The sequence below is a fragment of the Zootoca vivipara genome, chromosome 6, assembly GCF_963506605.1.
Source record: "Zootoca vivipara chromosome 6, rZooViv1.1, whole genome shotgun sequence".
Classification (NCBI taxonomy): Eukaryota; Metazoa; Chordata; class Lepidosauria; order Squamata; family Lacertidae; genus Zootoca; species Zootoca vivipara.
The window spans coordinates 556,661-579,105 of NC_083281.1; the positions used below are offsets into that span (position 1 = coordinate 556,661).

Sequence of the window (22,445 nt, forward strand, 5' to 3'; positions counted from 1 at the left end):
CTTGCTTCTTCTTCTTCTTGACCTCGAGCAGATTTTTAAAAACGCATCTCAGAACAGAGGCGTCCGGTGGTCAGTGACTGCATCCCTTTCTGAATAGAGGCATTGCAGGGGGTCGGACTAGATGCGTCTCGGGGTCCCTTCCACTTCTTGGAGCAGAGATGGAGAGCGCCAAGGTGGTGGCAGGATCTGCTCCTTCCCCCTCTTCCTTGGTCATGCCTTGTAGGATCCCTTTTCTCTGGGCTCCCTCCCCGCCCCGAATCGCTGCTGCTGCCGGCCCGTGTAGACCGTCTTGAGCCCAGTGGACAAAACTGGCTCTGGACAAGGCAGCTTTCATTCTGCATGTGTGTGACAGAATCGGGGAAATCTCTCTCTCTCTCTCTCTCATGCACATATACAAACACACCCACTCCAGTTTCACTCTTCAGATGGCCGGAGGGCCTGTTGCTTCCCTGCTATCATCAGATAAAAAAGATGAATGAGTTAAAGAAGAAGAAAACTGGTTTTTGTGCTTGTTTTAAAATGCGCGTTATTTATTTATTGTTTGAAGCTGCTTCCTTTGCAGATAAATTTCACTGAGGGGTTGGGGTTTTTTTGCATCAACGTGAAACCGAATCGCAGGACTCTTGCTTTGAGTTGTAAAAACAAAACAAGTTCCAATGAATGATGGACCCCCCAGGTTCCGAGCAGAAAACAAGCGCAGGATCCACCCCACTGGCTGTTGCGGAAGAACATATTTCCCTGCTCATCTAGTTGGGCCCAGTCTTATTCAACATCTTTATCAATGACTTGGATGATGGGCTTGAGGGCATCCTGAGCAAGTTTGCAGACGACACCAAATTGGGAGGGGTGGCTAATACCCCAGAGGACAGGATCAAAATGACCTTAACAGATTAGACAACTGGGCCAAAGCAAACAAGATGAATTTTAACAAGGAGAAATGTAAAGTACTACACTTGGGCAAAAAAAAAAAATGAAAGGCACAAATACAGGATGGGGGTGACACCTGGCTTGAGAGCAGTACATGTGAAAAGGACCTAGGAGTCTTGGTAGACCACAAACTTGACATGAGTCAAGATTCCACCTAAACATTAGGAAGAACTTCCTGACAGTAAGAGCTGTTCGACAGTGGAATTTGCTACCAAGGAGTGTGGTGGAGTCTCCTTCTTTGGAGGTCTTTAAGCAGAGGCTTGACAGGCATATGTCAAGAATGCTTTGATGGTGTTTCCTGCTTGGCATGGGGTTGGACTGGATGGCCCTTGTGGTCTCTTCCAACTCTATGATTCTATGATCTAGTCAGGCTTCGCGTTCTCGCCGTGGTCTTGCAAGCAGGACCTGAGCTTGGGACTGGACTTCAGAAACATCATCGCTTCAAACCACAGAGAGAGGAAGCATAACCATTGGGGCTAGCAGCGCCCTGCCAGTGGCCTCTTTCTAATATTTCTCTAATCCTCTTTTAAAGCCGTCCAAACTGGCGGCTGCCTCTTGTGGGAGAGAGTTCCATAGTTAAACTCTGCGTGAAGAAGGGCTTTCTATTATCTCTCCAGAATCGCCAATATTGTGCAAAAGAGAGAGAGAGAGAGACTATTTTCTGCTGCTTTCTCCAGGCGGCAGCATAATTCTTCTAGCTCTTAACCTGTCGCTGCTCAGTCGCCTTTTCCCAACCGCTGCCCTTGAAGGGACGTTGCTCCACCACCACCACCCCCCATCTCGTTTTGCTCGCCCTCCCTGAACCTTTCTTGGCTCTTTTTGAGGCGAGGAGGCCGGCGTCGTATTTTCGGGGTCACCCTTGTTGAAAAGGAAGTGGCCGTCAAGTTCAATTTTATTCCCCCAGCCCCTGCATAGATATGGAAGTTGAAGTTTGGGTCTGCTGCGAGGAAGACTCAGTTGGATGCAAAATTTGAGCGGGGAAGGAGCTGGGAGAGGGACATTTCCATTCATTTATTTGGGTCAGCCATGTGGAAGAGGAGGGGGCTTGGCCAGCTGCTCCCGCGGCATTAAAAGGTGTGGTTTTTTTAAAATAAATTGGTTGAGGAGGCTGCTAGCGTCTACTGGCTACGAGGGCCGTGCTCTCCCTCTCCTGTTGGATACAGCATACTGGGGAGTCGCAAGCGGGGAGATCGTTTCTCTCATGCTCGGGTCCTGTGTCTTTACTCAGACATACCTTAATTTCTACACCACCCAACTGAGAAGAATTTAAGATTTATCAAAGTGGTGTAACATGAAACCACCAGAATCAAAGACAGGGGAAGCAGGAGAATGAAAACATGGCGGGGTAATATTGAATTAAATTACAAGAAAGGGTTTAAGGTGTTGTCTTAAAGGCAAAATGCCTTGTCTCCTTAAGAAGTCCAATAACTAAGAAGTACTATAAACATGTTTGTGATAGGGGAGGTGGTGGTTCTGTTCTTTTAACTATTCATTTGTGCTTTTTAGCTTGTATATTTTTATCGAAGGGCAGCATGCAAGTCTAATAGATGAAAACAAGTCATGTGGAAAGGCAGGGAACTCTGTTCACAGGGCTGCGTCGGCCTGTAAGGAGCAGCTCACAGTGTTTCCTCAATAGACACCCAAGGATCCGCAGGAGCAGGCAGCAAAAGGCAACTTCATCTCAGAGTCAGGGCTTCGCCCGCCCACAGCAACACTTTAAATTTGGCCCAGTAGCATCTTGGCAGCCGGGGCGGATTCCTCAGCAGGCTTGTCACATGCTGCCGATAACCAGCTCCAGTCAGCAGCCTAGGCGTCCTGCCCCCCAAGGCCCTGGCTTGCCCTGGGGTGTCCCAGCCCTGGCTCCCCCCCCCAAGCAGGATCCTCTTCCTGCTCCCCGTTGTCCTGCCAGTTCAGGACACAGACTAAGGTGGAGATGCCTGCTGGAAAGGCGCGTTGGGGAAAGGATCTGGTGAAGGAGCTGTGTAAAGCTTTGGAACTCCCTCCCGCAGGAGTTGGGGGAGGCTGCCAGCCTGGGCGGCTGGGAAGGAGGACTGGATGAATTCGTGGAGGAGAGGGCAGCCGACAGCTCCTAGCCCCGAGGGCCGTCCTCTCCTTCCACATTTTGAGGCCGCCTTGCGTCTTGCGTACGGCTTGCTGGGGCCCAGAGGAGGCAAGAGGGCTCTGCTGGCGAGTTTCCTTTGGGGCATCCTGAGAACGGGATGCTGGGCTAAACGGGCCCTCAGCCTGCTCTTCTTAGGGGCTGAGAAGGCCAGAGGGAACCACCCTGCAGCTGAAAGGATGCCTGTTTTATAGGGTGGGGGTATTTTGTGGCAGATGAGAGTTCATTTCCCGCCAGCAGGACACTGAGTCTTCGGGGTGTGTGGCAGGGGCCTCGCACAAAACACAAACCTCAAAGCCCAGGCGCGCCCTCCCTGCAGAGTTGTCAGCAGTTCTGCTGGCGGAGGCAGCAGCAGCCCTCTCTTCTCCCCTCTGCCCCAGACCCAGACCTCTGTGTGTGCTGGGACTCGATCGGGTCCCGACTCTGGCTCAGGAGTGGATCCAACACACCCATATTCCAGTCGGTGTTGCCCGTGCAGAAGGCGTGTGCTGGGTGGCATCCTCCGTTCCGGACTGGCTTGCTTTCCTGCGCTATGGGCTTTCCCAAAGGGGGTTGGGCTAGATGACTCTTTGGGTCCCTTCCAGCGCGACAATTCCATGATTCTATAAGTCGGCCCACCTGGCCCCACGTTGCCTTCACAGACCGGCAGTCTCTCTCTCTCTCTCTCTCTCTCTCTCTCTCTCTCTCTCTCTCTCTCTCTGGGTTTCTCACTTCAACCTGGGAACTTTGAAGTTTTCCACAGTTGCTGTCTCAGCGAAGTGCACAGGGTGGCTCCAAAAGAGGGTGATCCTGGCCACCATCGTGGTGCCTCTGCAGCAGGGAGAGTTGCATTCGAATCCCGCCTGCTTGGCTCCTGGGAAAATCCTTCCGTTCCGATGTTTTGTGGGGCATCGGTGCCTCTTTCTACAGTTTAGTGGTTAGGGTACCTGTTCTGCATGCAGAAGGCCCCAGGGACGTCTGGGCGGGGCTGGGGGAAAGCCCTGGAGAGCTGCTGCCGGTCAGTGCAGGCATTACTGAGAGAGCCTGCTGGGTCGGGCCAAAGGGGGACCATCTAAGTCAGCACCCTAAAGAAGAACGGTGATAATTTTGTTATTTGTAGGATGCCCACCTGCCCCAGCCACAGCGGCCAACCAGGCACCCCAGAGAGGACTCCCACAAGCAGGATTTGAGCCCCTTCTCCTCCCACGGTTTCCAGCAAGCCTAAAGGTCTATAGTCGGATATTCAATTTTGCATTCAATCCAGCTCTTTTCAGAGCAACGAGGGCTGTAGTAGTAGTAATAATAATTTTATTATTTATACCCCTTCCCATCTGGTTGGGTTTCCCCTGCCACTCTGGGCAGCTTCCAGCAAAAACGAAAACATAATATAACGCCAGACCTTAGAAACTTCCCGATAACAGTCAATCTGAACTTTATTTCTAAGGGAAGGGTTTTGACTTGGCAGGTGGGCACCTGATTCAAACGCCGAAGGTCAGTCACTAGTAGAGGAAACCCCATCTAAAAACCCAGAGGGCTACTGCTGCCGGTCTGTGCCAGCAGCAATGAGCAAGGCCTGGGGAGAGACCCCCTCCCTGAAACCCTGACAAGCCACTGCCAGCCGGTGCCTGGCTCTATAAGGCAGCTCCCTCGGCGGGTCTTCCTTGCATGTGTCTCCAGGCGACGCCATTCGCTAAGCTCCTTTTTTTTTTTTGGCCACTGTCGCTTCTGCTGTCGGATCTCGCATGTTGTTTATTGCAAGCCCCGATGCAACGTGGCTTCTCAACTCTCCTTGCAACTTTTCCAGCACCGGATCTCAGCTGGAGGCTTTTTATCAGCCGGGGGAAGAGGCCGAAGGGGTTAAAGATCTGTTTGCTTTGTGCAGAGGCAGAAGAAATGTCTTGAATGACGCCCCCCTCCCTTCGCTACTCCAAGCAGCCAAGGCATTGGTTCAGGGAGAGGGCGGTTCTCCTGGGGGAACCGTTTTTTCTGGCCTGGATTTCTTGGGATCTGCAGCCATGTTACATATCTATAGATATACAGTATGTTTATATATCTCCTCCTCCTCCTCCCCACGGCTTGTGGTCTGGACTCAGGCCAGGTGTTTTGGTTTGCTTTACTCCAAATATTATTATTATTATTATTATTTATTATTATTATAACGACAGGCAAGCAAAGAAAGGAAAGGGAAATCCAGATTAGTTGCAACAACTGCCAGTAAAGAAATAACAGGATTCAGCTCTGCAGGTTGCCACAGTTGTAATGGCAATGTTCCGTGGCCTAGACTAGCTCAATTAGGTAGCGAAAAAGAATACTGAAAAATAACCTTGAACCTGAGAGGCAGTGGGGTGTAGTGATTAGAGTGTTCTGACTAGGACCTGGGAGAGACCAGGGTTCGAATCCCCACTCAGCCGTGGGTGACTTTGGTTGCCAGTCACTGCCTCTCAGCCATGCCTACCTCGCAGGGGGGTTGTTGGGATTAAATGAGGAGGGGGGAGAACCAGGGGCGTCGCCTTGAGCTCCTTAGAGGTGGGATATAAACACAATACAAAATGAATACTAAATCCAGACAAGGCAGTGCGGGCTGTGTGTCTGTGTCTCACATTTTGTGTTTGAGAAGGGTTTGTGGCATTGCCCCCTCCCCCCAAAAAAACACGGGGGGGGTGTCTTCCTATGCATTAGAGACAACCAACTTGCTAGTTTGCACCCCCCCACCCACCCCCCGATGAGATCCTGTTGTGCAAGTGATCCCTTCCTTGGCTGGATCTTTCTCAGAATACAGGAGGGGGGAAGAAGTAGAACGAAATGCTGCAGCTCAGTGATTAGAGCACCTGCTTTGTTTGGGGGGGGGGGCCAGGTACAGCACTGACCAAGCAGGGCTGGGAAAGGCTGTTCGAAACTCTGAGAGCTGCTGGCGGCCAGAGGCAACGATACTGAGCTGGTTGGATTTGATGGTCCATTCAGTGAATCCTTTATTCAAAATTGTGGAGACTGCAGTCCAAAAAGAAAGGACTGTGTGTGTATATATATATATATATATGTGAAAGATATATGTAAGTCACTTTGATATATGTATGTATTTTTTAAAATAATATTTAATAAAGAATATCTATAAAAAAAGCGGGACCCAGGTGGCGCAGTGGGTTAAACCACTGAGCCTAGGGCTTGCTGATCAGAAGGTCAGCGGTTCGAATCCCTGTGACTTGCACGTCAAAATGCAAGTAGATAAATAGGAGCCGCTACAGCGGGAAGGTAAACGGCGTTTCCGTGTGCTGCTCTGGTTTGCCAGAAGCAGCTTTGTCATGCTGGCCACATGACCTGGAAGCTATACGCCGGCTCCCTCGGCCAATAATGCGAGATGAGCGCGCAACCCCAGAGTCGGTCACGACTGGACCTAATGGTCAGGGGTCCCTTTACCTTTACCTATCTATAAAAAAAGAACTATTAACAGAACAGCAATCTGATCCTCCATTGTTTCCAGCCACCCGAAACCCAACAAATGTTTGGTTTACACATGATTTACCATGTTCTGTTTTAAATCTCTTCGATTGCATTATTATAGAAAATTGTATTACAAATACAGTAACGTAAGTCAATAAACAGAAGGTCCACTTAAAAAAAGAAGAAGAAAGGACCATAGCTCTAGTTACAGGTAGGTAGCCGTGTTGGTCTGAGTCGAAACAAAATAAAAATATTCCTTCAGTAGCACCTTAAAGATCAACTAAGTTTTAATTTTGGTATGAGCTTTCGTGTGCATGCACACTTCTTCAGATACCATAGCTGTTGGCCGCTCCGGACTATTTCAAACGATGTTAACTGGGGAGCCACCAGCTGGAGGCCCTGTTCTGTGTGCAGGCCAGCCTAGCGGGAAGCAGCTCGCCCCCCAAATTGGAGGGCAGGTAATGGGGTGGCCCAGCTCTGTGGGCGGGAGGGAGGTGGAAGGGCGGAGACATGGGCAGGCATTGCTCTATAATAATAATTTTATTATTTATACCCTGCCCATCTTTCTGAGTTTCCCCAGCACATATATAAGCACAAATGTGGAAAAACATCCCTTCAGGTGTCTTCTGAAAGCTGTGTAGTTGTTTTAACTCCTTGGCATTGGGTGGCAAGGCACCACCACCGAGAAGGCCCTCTGCGAGAGACGGGGCATGTTCTCATCCCTCTCTGTTTCTCTCTCTCTCTCTCTCTCTCTCTCTCCTGCAGTGTGCCCTTCCGCCTGCAAGTCCCAGGGCTGCACCCCGGAGGGCACCTGCTGCCACACGGAGTGCCTGGGCAGCTGCCTGGAGCCCGGCGACCCGGAGAAGTGCCTGGCCTGCCGCCACTTCAGCCTCGAGGGCAAGTGCATGGAGAGGTGCCCCGCCGGGTCCTACCGCTACGCCGGGTGGCGCTGCGTCACCTTCGACTTCTGCCAGGAGCTGCACAACAAGTGCAAGGCCGCCCGCCAGTCCGACTGCCCCGTCATCCACAACGGAGAGTGTGCCCCCGGCTGCCCTTCCGGCTACACCATGAACTCTACCAGGTGAGTTGGCAACACACCCACACACCTCGGGGAGGGGGGCGGAGGAACCAAGGGGGGGCTCTTCTCATCGGCAACCGTCTCCCTGATATTGGGGTCTTGCTTTGACCCCCTGTCCCGGCTGCATGAGTCTGTGCAACTCACCGCTTTGCAGGAGTCGAGATGCCCCAAAACAGAGCAGCAATAATAATAATAATAATAATAACAATAATAATAATAATAAAAGTGATGATGATTTGGGGGAAAGAAAGAGGTCAGCGCAACGCAGAGTGAGCCCCCCAACCGTTTGAGGAGGAAGGCGATGAGGATTTAAAGCCCTTTTTCTGCCAGGTGCTGATCCCTGAGGGCTCTTGCGGTACCGAGGGAGCTGGACACCCTAGTCTCAGAGATCCCCCCTTTTATTTCAGGGGTGTCTGAGCCCCCCCCCACTCCCGCTGGGGGTCCTTGTCCTAAAAATGCCTCCCTATGAAGCACCCCAAAGGGATTAACGTTTCGGAAACCATTCTGGAAAACGATCGAGAAATAGCATCCAGCCTTAGAACAGCTGCTAAGATTTATTATTGGCTAAAAGACGGAGGTGAGGGGAGCTTAACTACTGCTCTGTCCTGATGGATGGAGAGATAATTGGTCAAGAGAATCTCTGGTTAAACTCACCTGTTACGAAAGAACGCACAAAATGCAGCCTAGCAGGTTTGTGGGGAAATGGGCATTTGGGGTAATGCTTTGGAACACGTTCAGCGATAATGCCCAATCTTAGGCAGCTATCAACCTGCTGGGACAATATTTCTGTTCTTTCTCTTTGGTTTATCTTGTTCATTAATGAAGGAATGAACGGAAAATGGGGTCGGGGATCAACCACCGAGCAATTTCATAATGTAAAAAGCGATGAAAGCGAATTCGCAGGCTCAAAACAGCGGGTTGCGCCCCTGCCCAGAGTAGACTCGTTGAAACGGACGGGCACTGCTGACTTCGGCCGATTCATTTCAGTGGGTCTCCCCTTAGCCCAGTGAGAACAATTAGAACAATTCCAGACCTCCGCTTATGGAAAGAGGCAGACCTTCAGTCAGTCCCAAGGAGGCAGCAGAGGCGGGCCCTGCCTGATAACGCCACGGGAGAGAGTTTAATCCACGCTTAATGTATGTTTGATATTTAAGATATCAACAAAGTTACTTGTACATTTATCAGAGGCAGCGTAAGATCACAGGGGTCTCTGAAATTTGCCTGCTGTGGGGACGGGGTGAGAGGCTGGGGGGCTGGCTGTTGCCCCCCCAAATGCAAGGGAAGCATCCCTTTCTGGTCATCCCATCTAGACCCCATCTAGATCTTGGGGGGGGGGCTTCTTCTTCTTCTTGGCAAACCAGCTTCCTGACGCTCTTGGGCAAAGCCAGGAGCCAGCCAGGCCCCCCAGGGGAGGAGAGGAAATTGCCTGTTCTCATCATTCTCAGGAAAGGGCAGCTAATTGGCCTCTAATTGTGGTTGACGGCAGCAGACCTCGTTCCTCCTGCACTGGGTGGATTTTCTCAAAGCAGATGGAATTTTCTCCGAATGCTTTTTTCTCTAACCTCCTTGCTATCACAGGGTTGTGAAAGAGAGGGGGCAGGAAACAGGAAGCAGACTCTCAAAGGGCAGACCCCTCACAGCATGCCCCCCCCCCGCCCGGACCAGCAGGGTGCTTAAGGACCTTGCAGCGGGGGGGGGGCCCTTGCAGCCATCCTGTTTTGTTTGAGCTCGATTTGCTTGCTGGGGGGTGGAGAGATTAGAACAGGGCTTCGTTCTGGGCTGCCCCACAGCCCCCAATGCACTTTCTTTGTCCCAAGCAACACATTGTAAACCTGTGGAACTCATTGCCACAGGAGGCGGCGGTGGCTTTAAAAGAGGACTGGACAAATTTGCCGACAGCTGCTCTGCTTCCTTGAATCCCAGTTGCAGGAAACCAAGAGAGGGGAGAGGGCTCTTGTTGTCAGATTGCACTGGCGTGTTTTTTGTTTTGGGGGTGGTGGTGGCTGCCATTGTGAGAACAGAGTGCTGGGCTGGGCAGGCCACTGGCCTCATCCAGCAAGCTGTTCTTAGGTTCCTTTCCTCTCCCCTGTTGGGAAAGTGGGTCTGCAGGCCCCACAGGGCCACCCGAGAGGCTGCGGGGGCATCTCTGCAGCCTCTGCGCACAAGCCAAACTCCCCAAGCTTTACTGAACGCGCACATCGGTTATCGGGGCGTCGAGAAAAGCCCCGCGGCCGTTTGCAGCACAAGAGGCATCTCTCTTTCCCCACCGTGTCTCTTCTGCAGCCTCCTCTGCATGCCCTGCGAGGGGCTGTGCCCCAAAATCTGTGAGTTGCCCGTCAAGGAGAAGACCATCGACTCCGTGACGGCGGCCCAGGAGCTCCAGGGCTGCACTGTCGTCAACGGCAGCCTGACCATCAACATCCGCGGAGGAAGTGAGTGCTGGGGGGGGGGGAGTCTGGGTGCAGGATGTGGGGGGAGCCAGAGGGGCCTCTCACTCTGCCCCACGCCAAGCCGGTCACCTGGGAAGCTGGTTCTGCTCACGCAGGGCCGTCTCCAGGCCCAGGCGCGCCTCTCAGCTGTTCAGCGGCTTCAGGCCGCTCTCCGGAGGCGTGGCAACAGGGGACGGGCAGCGCCCCCTGGCCCAGGCCCGGCCCTATGGCCAGGCTGGGTTGTGCAGGACTCCAGCCCTCCAGGCGGCAGCCATGCTGCACCCACCCGTCTGCCCGCCACGCCGGGAAACGGGGTGGGGCGGGGGCGCCGGAGGGATCCGTCGCACCAGGGCGCCAGGTATGCTTAAGACGGCCCTGGCTCCACAGGTCTTTCTCTCTGGGACACAAGGGCTTCCTTCTCACATCCAGAACCTCACGGCTTCAGCTCTGGGGGAGCCTTTTCGGCGGAGGGCCGCATTCCCTTCTTCTGGGGGCCACGTGCCGATGTGTGGAGGGAGAGGGCCAGAGGGAAAAGCCGGCAGAGCAATGGAGACGAGGGCTTTGTCCAGTTCTGGGCCTAAGGGGGTCACGGACAAGCTGGAAGGTGTGCAGAGGAGGGGATTGGAATGGTAGAATGGTAGTGTCAGAAGGGATCCCGGAAGTCATCTGGCCCAACCCCCTGCAATGCAGGAATCCCAACTAGATCACACCTATAGCATGACAGAGTGAGGGGTGTTTAGCCTGGGACAGAGGAGACTGAGAGGCGATACAAGAGTCATCTCCAAATATCTCAAAGGCTGCCCCATGGAAGTGGGAGCAAGCTTGGTTTTCTGTTGCTCTGGAGGACCTGAACTGATGACTTCCGTTTACAAGAAAGGCGACTCCGACTAAAAGTTAGGACAGAAAATTTGTTTGCACCACACCAAGCTTTTTACTGATAAGAAATCGCTTTGGGGAAAGCCCAAAACTTGGATCGGTCTCCGTATTGCTTTGTGCTCTCATTTCAAAAAGATGTCTACCCATATTCTGCAAATGGAAAAAAGAATTATTTTGATACTAGAATTGTGAGGGACAGGGGATATCGCGAAGTCCCTCCCCTCCTGAGTTCAAGCCCGTCCCCGAGCAAAGGGGAAAGCAGGGAGAGTTCCGATTCCAGTGGGGAAGCAGGAAGTCGTGTCCGAGGCTCAGGCAAGGTAGAGGAGCCAGGGTCCCAGGTGGGACAGGAAGGGGCAAGCAAGGGGGGAAGACCCATCCCTCCAACTCCAGAATTACGCAGGAAGAGGAGGGGCAAGAGGATGGGTCTGCCAAAGCTTTTGTGTTGGAGAAAGACGCGCCAAAAGCCATTAGGAGGTTCTGAAACCGACTGACAACATCGCTCCGTGTAAATAGCAATGACTTGAGCACTGTAAATACGCAGCACCAATAAAAGAATAAAATGCAGAGCTGCGTAGCGTCGTTACTCTGAAGTAGTCCACTCCGGCCACTGTGACAGCAATATACCCCAGTGTTTCTTGAATCTTCCTGCCCCACCCTTATAGAAATTTCTATGGGCTCTTTTGGTCGGTAGTGGACTCTCCTTCCTTGGAGGTTTTGAAGCGGTGCTGGGGGGGGGGCGTCCACCAGGGATTCTTCAGCCGACATCCCTGCATTGCCAAGGGGGTTGGGCTGGATGACCTTTGGGGCTACCTTCCCACTCCACAGTTCCGTGAGTCTGTGAAGCAGGAGGGCCAGTTTCTAGGCAGGCTCAGCCCACGCCTCTGTATCGCCCCCTGCAGGCAACATTGCAGCTGAGCTGGAGGCCAACCTGGGCTTGATTGAGGAGATCACGGGCTACTTGAAGATCCGGCGCTCCTACGCCCTGGTCTCCCTCTCGTTCTTCCGGAAGCTCCACCTGATCCGGGGAGAGGCCCTCGAAGCAGGGTGAGTGGGGCCCCGGAAGGCGGCAGAGTTGGGAAGGGACTGCTAGAAGCAGGGCTCCAGTCCCCGCTTGGCCGTGCAGCTTGCTGGGTTGTGTGGCTCAACCCTGGCCTGCCTTGCATTTGTGGGTATCAAATGGGGGGATGGGACACGCACACCGACTTGAGCTCCTTGGAGGAAAAAGGGGGTTGTACATGTCAAGAAACAGATAAGGATCAAACGCTGGCGTCGCCAAGTGAGCGCTACTCAGAGTAGACCCACTGAAAGGAAGGGAGCTTGCTTGGCGAGAAGCTGTAGCTCAGATAGCAGAGCTTTGTGCCTCAAATGGCCAGAGGAATCAGGAAGACCAAAACTTAAATAAGGAATGGGGGGAATTGATAATTTACAGTGGTGCCTCGCTAGACAAAATTAATTCGTTCCACGGGTCTTTTCTTATAGCGAAAAATTCGTCTAGCGAATCCCATAGGAATTCATTGAAATTTTTTTGATTTTTTTTTTTTTTGCCCATAGGAACACATTAATTGAATTCCAATGCATTCCTATGGGAAACCGCGATTCGCTAGACGAATTTTTCGTAAAACGCATTCGTCTAGCGAGGCAACCTCCGCTCGAAAAATCCTTTCGTTAAGCGGAAATTTCGTTAAGCAGGGCATTCGTTAAGCGAGGCACCACTGTATCTTAAAGGCCGTTGTAAAATGTTAAAATCATTAGTAGGGTTGGAACATCACTTGTAGTTTATTGTGAGTTTTGGACGCAGTGGAGAGGTAAAAAATTTCGGTTATCATAAAAAGATGCAGGAGGAAATGATTAACAATAGGACCCACAAAGGGGAGGAGGAAAGTCCAAGAGATTCTTTGGATTCTTTTTATGTTGTATGTTGGATATGTGACTGTCAAGTTTTAATCTGAAAAACTGAATTAAAAAATTTCTAAAGAAAAAAGAGGCAGAGAGGAGTCCGGCTGGAGAAGAAGTCGTCTTCCTCTCCTACTGCAACCAGCTCCCCAGAACCAGGAGAGGGATGAAGAGGGCAGAGCAGAGGCAGTGGAGGCAGAGAAGTCTCAGATTGCTTAGGAAGGACAAGATTTAGGCAGCTGTGGGAAGACAGGGGCCTTCAATCCCCCCCAAAAAGTGCCTCATTGGGGATGAGTAGTTGGGGGTCTTTCTTTCTTTGCTGGGCCTGCTCTCCCCACCTTGGCCAAGGAGCATCTCTCTCTCCCATCCCCACCGACCGTATTCATCTTGTTAATTCCCCCTCCCCGCCAGGAACTATTCCTTCTACGCCTTGGACAACCAGAACCTGCGCCAGCTGTGGGACTGGAGCAAGCACAACCTCACCATCGCCCGGGGGAAGCTCTTCTTCCACTACAACCCCAAGCTCTGCCTGTCCGAGATCGACAAGATGGAGGAGATCTCGGGGGCCAAGGGGCGCCAGGAGAAGAACGACATCGCCCTCAAGACCAACGGCGACCAGGCCTCTTGTAAGCGGGCCGGGTGAGGGGTGGGCGGGGAGGGTGCCCTCGCTTTTGCACGCACGAGGTCCCAGGTTCGAATCACGGCAGTTTCCCCGGGTGTGGCCAGGCAGTGGCTCCTGCCTGAAACCCTGGAGCACTGCTGCCAGTCTGAGCAGGAGATACGGAGCTAGATGCTTCAGAGGGAGAGGTAGCAAGCAGCTTCCTATCGCCCTGCTTGAACACTTCTTCATCTAGAACCTTTAGGACTGGAGTGCTTATTTTAAGGGTTAGGGCCGTAGCATCTAGGGAAGGCGCCCCCCACTGGCTTAAACCCTGGAGAGCTGCTGCCAGTTAGTGCAGGCAGCTCTGAGCTGGGCGGGCCAGCGGTTTGACTCCATATAAGGCAGCCGGCCTCCTGTGTCCCTGTTTGAAGCAGCCATGAGGACCGGAGCCTTGCCTTCGTCTTTGGAGTAACTCATAGGAAAGAGCCATGTCTCGGGGGCCAAGTAGCGAGTCCCAGGTTCCCCCCGCAGGGGCACCTCCAAGTCAGGCCCCGGAGAGCGGCTGGGGCCAGTCAGTGTGGACAACAGTGAGGGAGATAGACCCAGGGCCTGGCTCTGCAGAAGGACTTTTCAGAAGAGCCCTGTAGTGGTGGCGGCGGCAGGATCAGGCCAAAGCAAAGCCCCCAAGCAGAACCCAAGGATGCTGTGGGTCGGGGTGGGGGGCACCCCCATGCGCCGCTGGCTTCCTGAGACCAGAAGGGCTGCTCTTCAAGCTCCTGGGCCTGAGCTTTATTATATTATTAATAATAATAAAAACCATTAAACCTGCCCTACTCCACTTGGAGATGGGGTCGAACCCCGTACACCCCCCTGGCCCCCTCCCTCTGCTCTCCCAGAGGAGAGTTTCCGGGGCTGTCTTCCGGCCCTCTTTCCCTCCTGGCCGGCGCCGCCTCTCTATGTACGATCTATATGTTTGCTCAGTCTTGGCTCCCTCCTTCCTGGAGCGCCTGCCAGGCTGGCAGAACGCCGGACAGCTTGTCCTCCCAGAGGCCTCCCTTGGCACTGACAGCCTCCAGGAGGGTGTGCATGGATGAGAGAGAGAGAGAGAGAAGGAAGGAAGGAAGGAAGGAAGGAAGGAAGGAAGGAAGGAAGGAAGGAAGGAAGGAAGGAAAGGAGAAGGAGAGAGGAAGAGGGAGAGAAGGAGAGAGGAAGGAAGGAAGGAAGGAAGGAAGGAAGGAAGGAAGGAAGGAAGGAAGGAAGGAAGGAAGGGAAAGGGAGAGAGAGAGAGAGAGAGAGAGAGAGAGAGAGAGAGAGAGAGAAGGAAAGAAAGAGAGAGAGGGGAGAAAGAGAGGGGGAGAGAAGGAAGGAAGGAAGGAAGGAAGGAAGGAAGGAAGGAAGGAAGGAAGGAAGGAAGGAAGGAAGGAAAGGAGAGAAAGGGGGAGAGAAGGAGAGAGGAAAGGAAGAGGGAGAGAAGGAGAGAGGAAGGTAGGAAGGGAAAGGGAGAGAGAGAGAAGGAGAGAGAGGGGGGGGAGAAAGAGAGAGGGAGAGAGAGAGAAGGAGAGAAAGAGAGGGGAGAAAGAGAGGGGGGAGAGAAAGAAAAGGAGAGGGAGAGAGAGAGAAAGAGAGAGGGAGAAATAGAGGGGGGAGCGTGCTCTTGGACTGGGGTTCTACTTAAAGGCCTCCCATGTGTTTGGTGGTTCACAACATCAAGTTACACAATCAAAATGCATGAATGAAATGAGCCCCCCTCCATCCCCCGGTGGGTCCTTAGCCAGGCTCTCCCATCTCTGACCTGCCTTTTCCGTCCTTCCTGCAGGTGAGAGCGAAGTGCTCAAGTTCTCCTACATCAAAACCACCTGCGACAAGATCATGGTCAAGTGGGAGCCTTACTGGCCGCTGGACTTCCGCGACCTTCTGGGCTTCATGCTCTTGTATAGGGAAGCGTGAGTAAAGTGGGGCAGGGAGCTCCTTTCTGCACTTTGGGTCTTGGGGAGAGAGGGATTCTTTGGCTGTGATTCCTGCGTTGCCGGGGGTTGGACTAGATGGCCCTGGGGGTCCCTCCCAACCCTTCAATTCTAGGATTTTATAACACACACACTCAGCTTGATCAGAGAGAGTTACAGCGCCTGCTGTGGCAGCAGAGACCGACACGGGAGAGACATGTTTGGTTGCAGCCGGGGCAGAAGAATGTTGCCGAAGGGTGGATGGCCCAGTCTAGGAATAAAAGGGGATGTAAAAAGTAAAGGGACCCCTGACCATTAGCTCCAGTCGTGACCGACTCTGGGGTTGCGCGCTCATCTCGCATTATTGGCCGAGGGAGCCGGCGTACAGCTTCCAGGTCATGTGGCCAGAATGACAAAGCTGCTTCTGGCAAACCAGAGCAGCACATGGAAACGCTGTTTACCTTCCCGCTGTAGCGGTTCCTATTTATCTACTTGCATTTTGAAGTGCTTTCAAACTGCTAGGTTGGCCGGAGCTGGGACCAAGCAACGGGAGCTCACCCCGTCGCAGGGATTCGAACCGCCGACCTTCTGATAAGCAAGCCCTAGGCTCAGTGGTTTAACCCACAGCGCCACCTGGATCCCTAAAAGGGGATGTAGAACGAACTAAATGTGAACACGCTCTCTTCTATACCCTAAAAGTCAACTGAAGAAAGAGGCTGTGTATTTTCCCAATCCGCACCCAAGAAGGATTTTTAAAAGGCTGGGCATTATCTGAAGGAGTGGCGCAGAACGATTTCATTGGAACCCACGAGATCCCCGGCGAAGCGTTAAAAACGTGCATTATTTAAGTTGAAAGGCCTCTCTGCAAAATAACTTAGGATTAGGCCCTCCTATTCCTCCTTTGTCTCTCGGGCGATGCAGAGTTTGGAGGGCAGCCCCCTAAAATAAAGTTGTCAAGTAGATTCTGCCATTTCTGTAGCTGGGATTGAAGGATCGGTAGAGGCAGCGCTTGGAAATAAAAGTGAGAACTCGGGGAGAGCAGCCGCAGCCCAACTGGCTCAGTTTCTACAATTTCCATGACCTTAATTCATTTCTGCAACAGGCTTCCATGCAACCTTTTGCAGTTTTTACATCTCTCCATCAAAGCGTAAGTCCCACTGCAGGTGTGTCTGTGTGTTGCCTTTCTGAAATAAAAGCCGTTTCCTTTTTTTGGCCTTTTCCAGCCCCTTCCGGAATGTGACAGAGTTTGACGGCCAGGACGTCTGCGGTGCCAACAGCTGGACGGTGATGGACGTCGAACCGCCTCCCCGCAACAGCGACACCAAGCCGGGCCACCTTCTGCGCGGCCTCAAACCCTGGACGCAGTACGCCATCTTCGTGAAGACCCTGATCACCCACTCGGACGAGCGCAAGTCCTACGGGGCCAAGAGCGAGATCATCTACATCCAGACCAACGCCTCGGGTGAGAGGCTGTCCACAGTTGGAAGCAGGGGGCTGGGGTGAGAGGGGGCTGCGGGGTTTCCGCCTCGCCCTGCCCTGGGGTGACGTTTTGTCTCTCTTCTCTGTCCCCTGCAGTGCCCACCGTCCCCCTGGACCCCATCTCGGTGTCCAACTCCTCGTCACACATCATCTTGAAGTGGAAGCCGCCCTCCGACCCCAACGGGAACATCACGCACTACAAGGTCTCCTGGGAAAAGCAGCCTGAAGACAGCGAGCTCTACGAGCTGGACTACTGCCTGAAGGGTGAGCCGCTGGCACTGTGGCAGCGCCTGCCCGCCTGTGTGGGCCTCTTTCCCCACCCGCAGAGGCCCCACCTAGCGTCGTGGTCTGGCAGGGTGCGGGGGAATGGGTGGGAGGCACCAGCTGGGGGACCCCCAAAGGAAGAAGGGTCAGAGCTTGAGGGGGCGATGATGAGGGATTAGAGGGGGAAGAGGAGTTGTTGGAAACCGGAGAGGGAACAGGGCTTTGTGAGTGAGGAGAGTCGGTGGCAGAGAGCAGTCAGCAGCTGAAGCTGGAGAGGAGGGAAGCCAAGAGGCAGAGATGAAGTCACAGGGGTTTCCCCCTCCTGCAAGAAGCTCTGCTCCTCACTGGTCTCCCAGAACCAGGAGAGGCATGAAAAGGGCGGAGAGGTTGGCTGCACATAGGCACAGTTACGGATTGCTTGGAAAAAGCCCCGGAGTGGAGGGGACTTAGGCAGCTGTCATGGACAGGTGGGAGGCAGAGGAATGGTGGGGGGCACCAGCTGGGGAACCCCCCAAGGGAAGAAGGCCCAGAGCCTGGGGAACGGGGTGACGATGAGCAGTCAGAGGGAGAAGAGTGGGCAGAGGAGTTGCGGGAAGCTGGAGAGGGAACAGGGTTTGGTGAGCGGGGAGATTCTGTGGCAGAGAGCAGTCCAGAATCAGAGGCAGAAGCGGAAGCAGGGCAGGAGGGAAGCCAAGAAGTCACAGGGGTCTCCCCCTCCTGCTGCAACTGGCTTCCCTCTTCGCTGGTCTCCCAGGACCAGAAGAAAAATTAGAAAGGGTGGCACAGCGAGAGACAAGACAATGGCGCCTTAGGCTGCCGGGGAAGGAGGAGCCTTTGGGAGCGGTGGGAAGGTGGACACCTTCAGACCCCACAACTGCCTCCTTGGAGCAAGACCCGCTGCTTGGGTTTCCTTGAATCAAGGCCGGGTGCTCCTGATCCCCAGGATGGCAGTGTGGGCCTTGGGTGGGGGAAATTCCCCCAGATAAACCTCCTGCCCCCTCTTCTCTTTTCTTCTCTTCTCCCGATCTGTTTCTTCTTGAGTGTTGTCACTGCTGCTTATCATGTGTTAGAAAAGGATTATATATCTATCTATCTAAAGAAAAAGGTATTCCATCTCTGCTACAGAGGGAGTAGGGGGGACTGTCCAGAGTCGGGGGGGCACCTCTGCATGGATCTGGCCGCCTGGCGCTCTGGGGTGCCCTCTCCGTGGCTCCCTCGCTGCCTTTCCTTGGCCTCATGAGCTTCCCTCCTCTCCCCGCAGGCTTGAAGCTCCCCTCTCGGACGTGGTCCCCTCCCTTGGAGTCGGAGGACTCCCCCCACAAGCCGAACGACAGTGACAGCGAGGAGCCCAGCCTGGAGTGCTGCCCCTGCCCCAAGACCGAGTCGCAGATCATGAAGGAGACCGAGGAGTCCGCCTTCCGGAAGGTCTTCGAGAACTACCTCCACGACATCGTCTTTGTCCCCAAGTAAGAGGTTGAGCGTGGCTACACACACACACACACACACACACACACACACACACACACACACACACCACTTTCTGGCTTAGGTGTGGGAGCAGGGAATGTAAGTGAAAGAAGAGCCTGCTGCTGCTGCTGCTGCTGCTGCTGCCAGCCAGTGCAGGCAATGCTGGGTTAAATGGATCTGTAGGCCTGTGTCAGGTCAGATCCAAGAGGATGATAACCGCGCTTAATCTGCTGAGGCTCCATGGTTAGAGCCCCCGTGTTGCACACAGACGGGTGTGGGTTCAATCCTCAGTGGTGTCTCCCTGAGAGCCCTGAGCCTGAAACCCTGCAGAGCCACTGCTGCCAGTCCGTGCAGGTTGTATTGAACCCAAAGCTGGGCAGCCCTGCTGTGCCAAGGAACGTGTGTGTGTGTGTGTGTGTGTGCATTTGTTTGTGCCCTTGGATCTTTGGGCCAGGGAAGGTGTGGGGTGCGGGACGGAGCCTGTGAACCCTGCCCTGCTGCGGGAGGGGGCACAGTCCAGCCGGGGGCTTGTGTGGCTCACAGCCCCAGGATTAATGAGTAATCCACCAGAAAGGGAGCCAAGCCCTGGGAGCCTCTCTTTGCTCCTGGAGCCCCTTCCTGGGAACGCTTTGAAACCCAGAGCCTGAGCCGAGGCTGCCGGTGGATCCATTTGTGCCCTCGCGTTTGCAAAACGAGGCCACGCACCCTTAAAGAACCAAAAGGGTCACACATCCCTCGACCGAATGCCAGGAGCGGGTTGTGAATCAGAGATAAAAGATGGAATATCAAGCAGTGTATTTACAGCAGATAATAATTAAATGAGTGCGTTAAAGGAATTTGCATATAAAGAAGAATGTTTTAAAAATAAATTTAGGGAACCGCAGAAAGAGGGGGAAGGAAGTCAAGTTTTGAAATGTTAAATTGATGGCAAAATAAATGAAATTGTATAACTTTGAAAAGTATAAATAAAAAGCTAAAAAAAAAGTAATATCGAGCAGGGGTGGTGGTGGTGGGGAATGGGGACGCATCCGGGATGAAGAGCCGGAAGTCAACTTTGGGGTGAAATTGTATTTTTTTCAAAAGGAAAACCAATCAAGATTGATTGGCAGAGTCTGAGCTCTGAGAATTCGATTTTTTTAAAGTGGTGGGACCCCAAGAAAAGCGCCTCTCTCCCAGTCCCCAAAGAGAATCCCAGATAGAGGAGACACCGCCAGGGCGGCTCTAGTGTGTTTCTGAGCTCCCCGGCCAAGCGCTTTCGGAAATGGGGCTCTGACCGACGCCTCTCTCTCCCTTTCTCCGCAGGCCGTCGGTGATGCGGCGCAGGAGGGACCTGGGCGCCCCGGCCAACAGCACCACCCCGTCCCCAACACTGCCGGCCTTTGGGAATGCTTCCATGGCAGCCCCCGCCAGCCCCCCGGAGCCCAAGCCCTTCTCCAAGGTGGTCCTCAAGGAATCCATCGTCATCTCCAACCTGCGGCACTTCACGAGCTACCGCATCAAGATCCAGGCCTGCAACCACGAGGTGCCCCAGGAGTGCAGCAGCGAGGCCTACGTCAGTGCCAGGACCATGCCGGAAGGTGAGCGGGGGGGGGGGCAGCCGAATGGGCAGGGTGCAAATAATATTTTTATTATTGTTGTTATTACCATTATTTATTCCTCCGAGAAGCTGGCGCACGAGATTCTCTCTTCCTCCCCCCATTTTTGTCCTCCCAACAACCCTGCGAGGTAGGCTTGGCTGTTTGAGCTTCATGATGGAGTAGGGCTTTGAACCCGGGTCTCCTGACTCTCCTAACCGCTGGCTTTCGCGTCGGGTGTCCAAATTTGCACCGAGCAAGCCTCTTCTCTTGCTTGTGTTCCCAGCAAAAGCCGACGACATTGTGGGGCCCGTGACTCACGAGCTGGAGAAGAATGTGGTCCACCTGCACTGGCAGGAGCCGAGGGAGCCCAACGGGCTGATTATCCTTTACGAGGTGAATTACGGGCGCCTTGGAGATTCGGAGGTGAGAACCCCTCTCTTCCCCTCTCTCCCTTTTCTGGCTTTCCATCCCAGAGGATGCCCTGACTCTCTTCCCTCCCCTTCAGACATGATCTGTTTCTAGCAACTCATAGTTCTGGTTTTGAATTCCGTTGTGTTTTCTTTCTCAGCATATTTTTGGTGCTGATCCAAAGATGCTAAAAAGTTCATAACCAAGGCAAAGGTGTTTTTTGTTTTGTTTTTTCCCAATACACCAGAATAAAATTAATACAGTAGAACCTCGTTTTTCGGAGCATCTCGGAAGCCAAACGTTTCAGTGTTCCAACACCCAAAACCCGGAAGTGAATGCTTCCGTTTTCCAACGCGCCTCGGAAGTCGAACTGCTTCCGAGGCGCCTTTCTTCATTTTCTCAATGGAATTTGCCGACCAGCCGTTGCAGCTTGGTTGTCGGAAGGTTTCAGAAGTCAAACAGTCTTTTCCGGAATGGATTACGTTGGACAATCGAGGTACCACTGTACTACTAAAATCGGATCTAAAAAGGAACAAGAGCAGAGAGAATAAAAAAACAGAAACAGAAGAGGGACCGAAAGACAATGAAAATTGAGTGAGTGAGTGAGTGAAATATAACTTTCACTCATTAACGTCCAACTGTTCAATTTTCTACAAGCCAATATTTTCCCCCCAGTCTTCTAACCCGGTCGTGACAATTTTATTTTCTCTTTTCCGCAAAAAAGCCTATGAGGGGTTTCCGATACTCAATAAATGGCAGTCACGGTTTCCGTGATTTCATCAGCCCTCCCTCCCGTGCTTCTTTCCCTCTTTTTGCGAATAAAAATTCTGTTGCGTTGCCGTCTTCTGCAGAAGGGCCGGATCTACATTGAGCTGTATGCGATATGCCGTTCTTAACCTTTCCTGATTGCCAGTAGCTGGTTGCTCTGCAGCGCGATCAGGAAAGCGCCATTTCCCCCGATAGGTTACGAAAACCCTTCCTGGCGCTCCCTCAGCGTTGTGATCCTCCGCGAGTGTGGATCTGCCCAGGGCTGTGCAAGCCGCTGCTCTGAAGGATGCAGGATGGGGCCTGCTGGGAGACACCCCCCCCCCCCACTGAACATGCCGTCTCCCCACAGGAGCAGCGCTACTGCCTCTCTCGCCTGAAGTACGCCACTCAGCAGGGCTGCAAGCTGACGGGGCTGCAGACAGGCAACTACAGTGTCCGGGTGCGAGCCACATCCCTGGCGGCGAACGGCTCCTGGACGGAGCCCATCTACTTCTATGTCTACGACTATTGTAAGATCCTGGGGGGGGGGCAGGGAGAAGGAGCTTGGCTTGGGTGGTCATGTGCCTGTAGACTTGGCTGCTTTGGACTACGATTCCCATCATCCCTGACCACCAGTCCTGGGAGGATGGGAGTTGTAGTCCAAAAGCAGCTGGAGATCCAAGTTTGGGAAACCCCGATGTGTGTGTTTCGTACTGTGTGTGTCTGTGTCTGTGGCATGTGCATCATAGCTGCCAAGTTTTCCCTTTTCTCGCGAGGAAGCCTATTCAGCATGAGGGAAAATCCCTTTAAAAAAGGGAGAACTTGGCAGCTATGATGTGCATACACACAGATTTCAGCTATTTACATCAAGAAAGCATTTAGAAATACATCAACTATATCCAAGCGGTTTGCAGCAACAGAGCCACATAGAAAAGCCCCAGTCGGTAACCAACCGGCTGTGGGGGAAAGATGAATCCTAAATTGCCCCCATCAAGGGAGAATTTTCAGCTGGCATTTGGGAGTTTGAACAAAAGGCGCTTGCTGTGGGATCTCTAGTGGCAGAGGGTTCCTCAGGACGGGGCCCGGGGCCATGAAAGCAGGACTTCCTTGTTGCTGTCAGAGGAGCCTCTTGTATATGTGAGGGAGGTTGTGTGCCCTTTGGTGGGGGGTGAGAGAGAGGGGCTTTTGGGGGGGTGATGGGGGAGGTGAGTCCTTTTCAG

General features: G+C 53.1%; 1 protein-coding gene across 1 annotated transcript in view; it reads left to right on the forward strand.

Annotated features, from left to right (window-relative positions):
- The window catches only part of INSR (insulin receptor), a 58,256-nt gene that overhangs the window by 24,786 nt on the left and 11,025 nt on the right, over positions 1-22,445 (forward strand). The window contains exons 3-13 of the mRNA XM_035116977.2: positions 7,229-7,544; positions 9,825-9,973; positions 11,746-11,890; positions 13,151-13,365; positions 15,157-15,283; positions 16,507-16,745; positions 16,859-17,026; positions 18,288-18,492; positions 19,796-20,070; positions 20,354-20,493; positions 21,596-21,755. Coding sequence (XP_034972868.1) covers positions 7,229-7,544; positions 9,825-9,973; positions 11,746-11,890; positions 13,151-13,365; positions 15,157-15,283; positions 16,507-16,745; positions 16,859-17,026; positions 18,288-18,492; positions 19,796-20,070; positions 20,354-20,493; positions 21,596-21,755 — 2,139 coding nt within the window. The remainder of the gene's footprint in view (positions 1-7,228; positions 7,545-9,824; positions 9,974-11,745; positions 11,891-13,150; positions 13,366-15,156; positions 15,284-16,506; positions 16,746-16,858; positions 17,027-18,287; positions 18,493-19,795; positions 20,071-20,353; positions 20,494-21,595; positions 21,756-22,445) is intronic.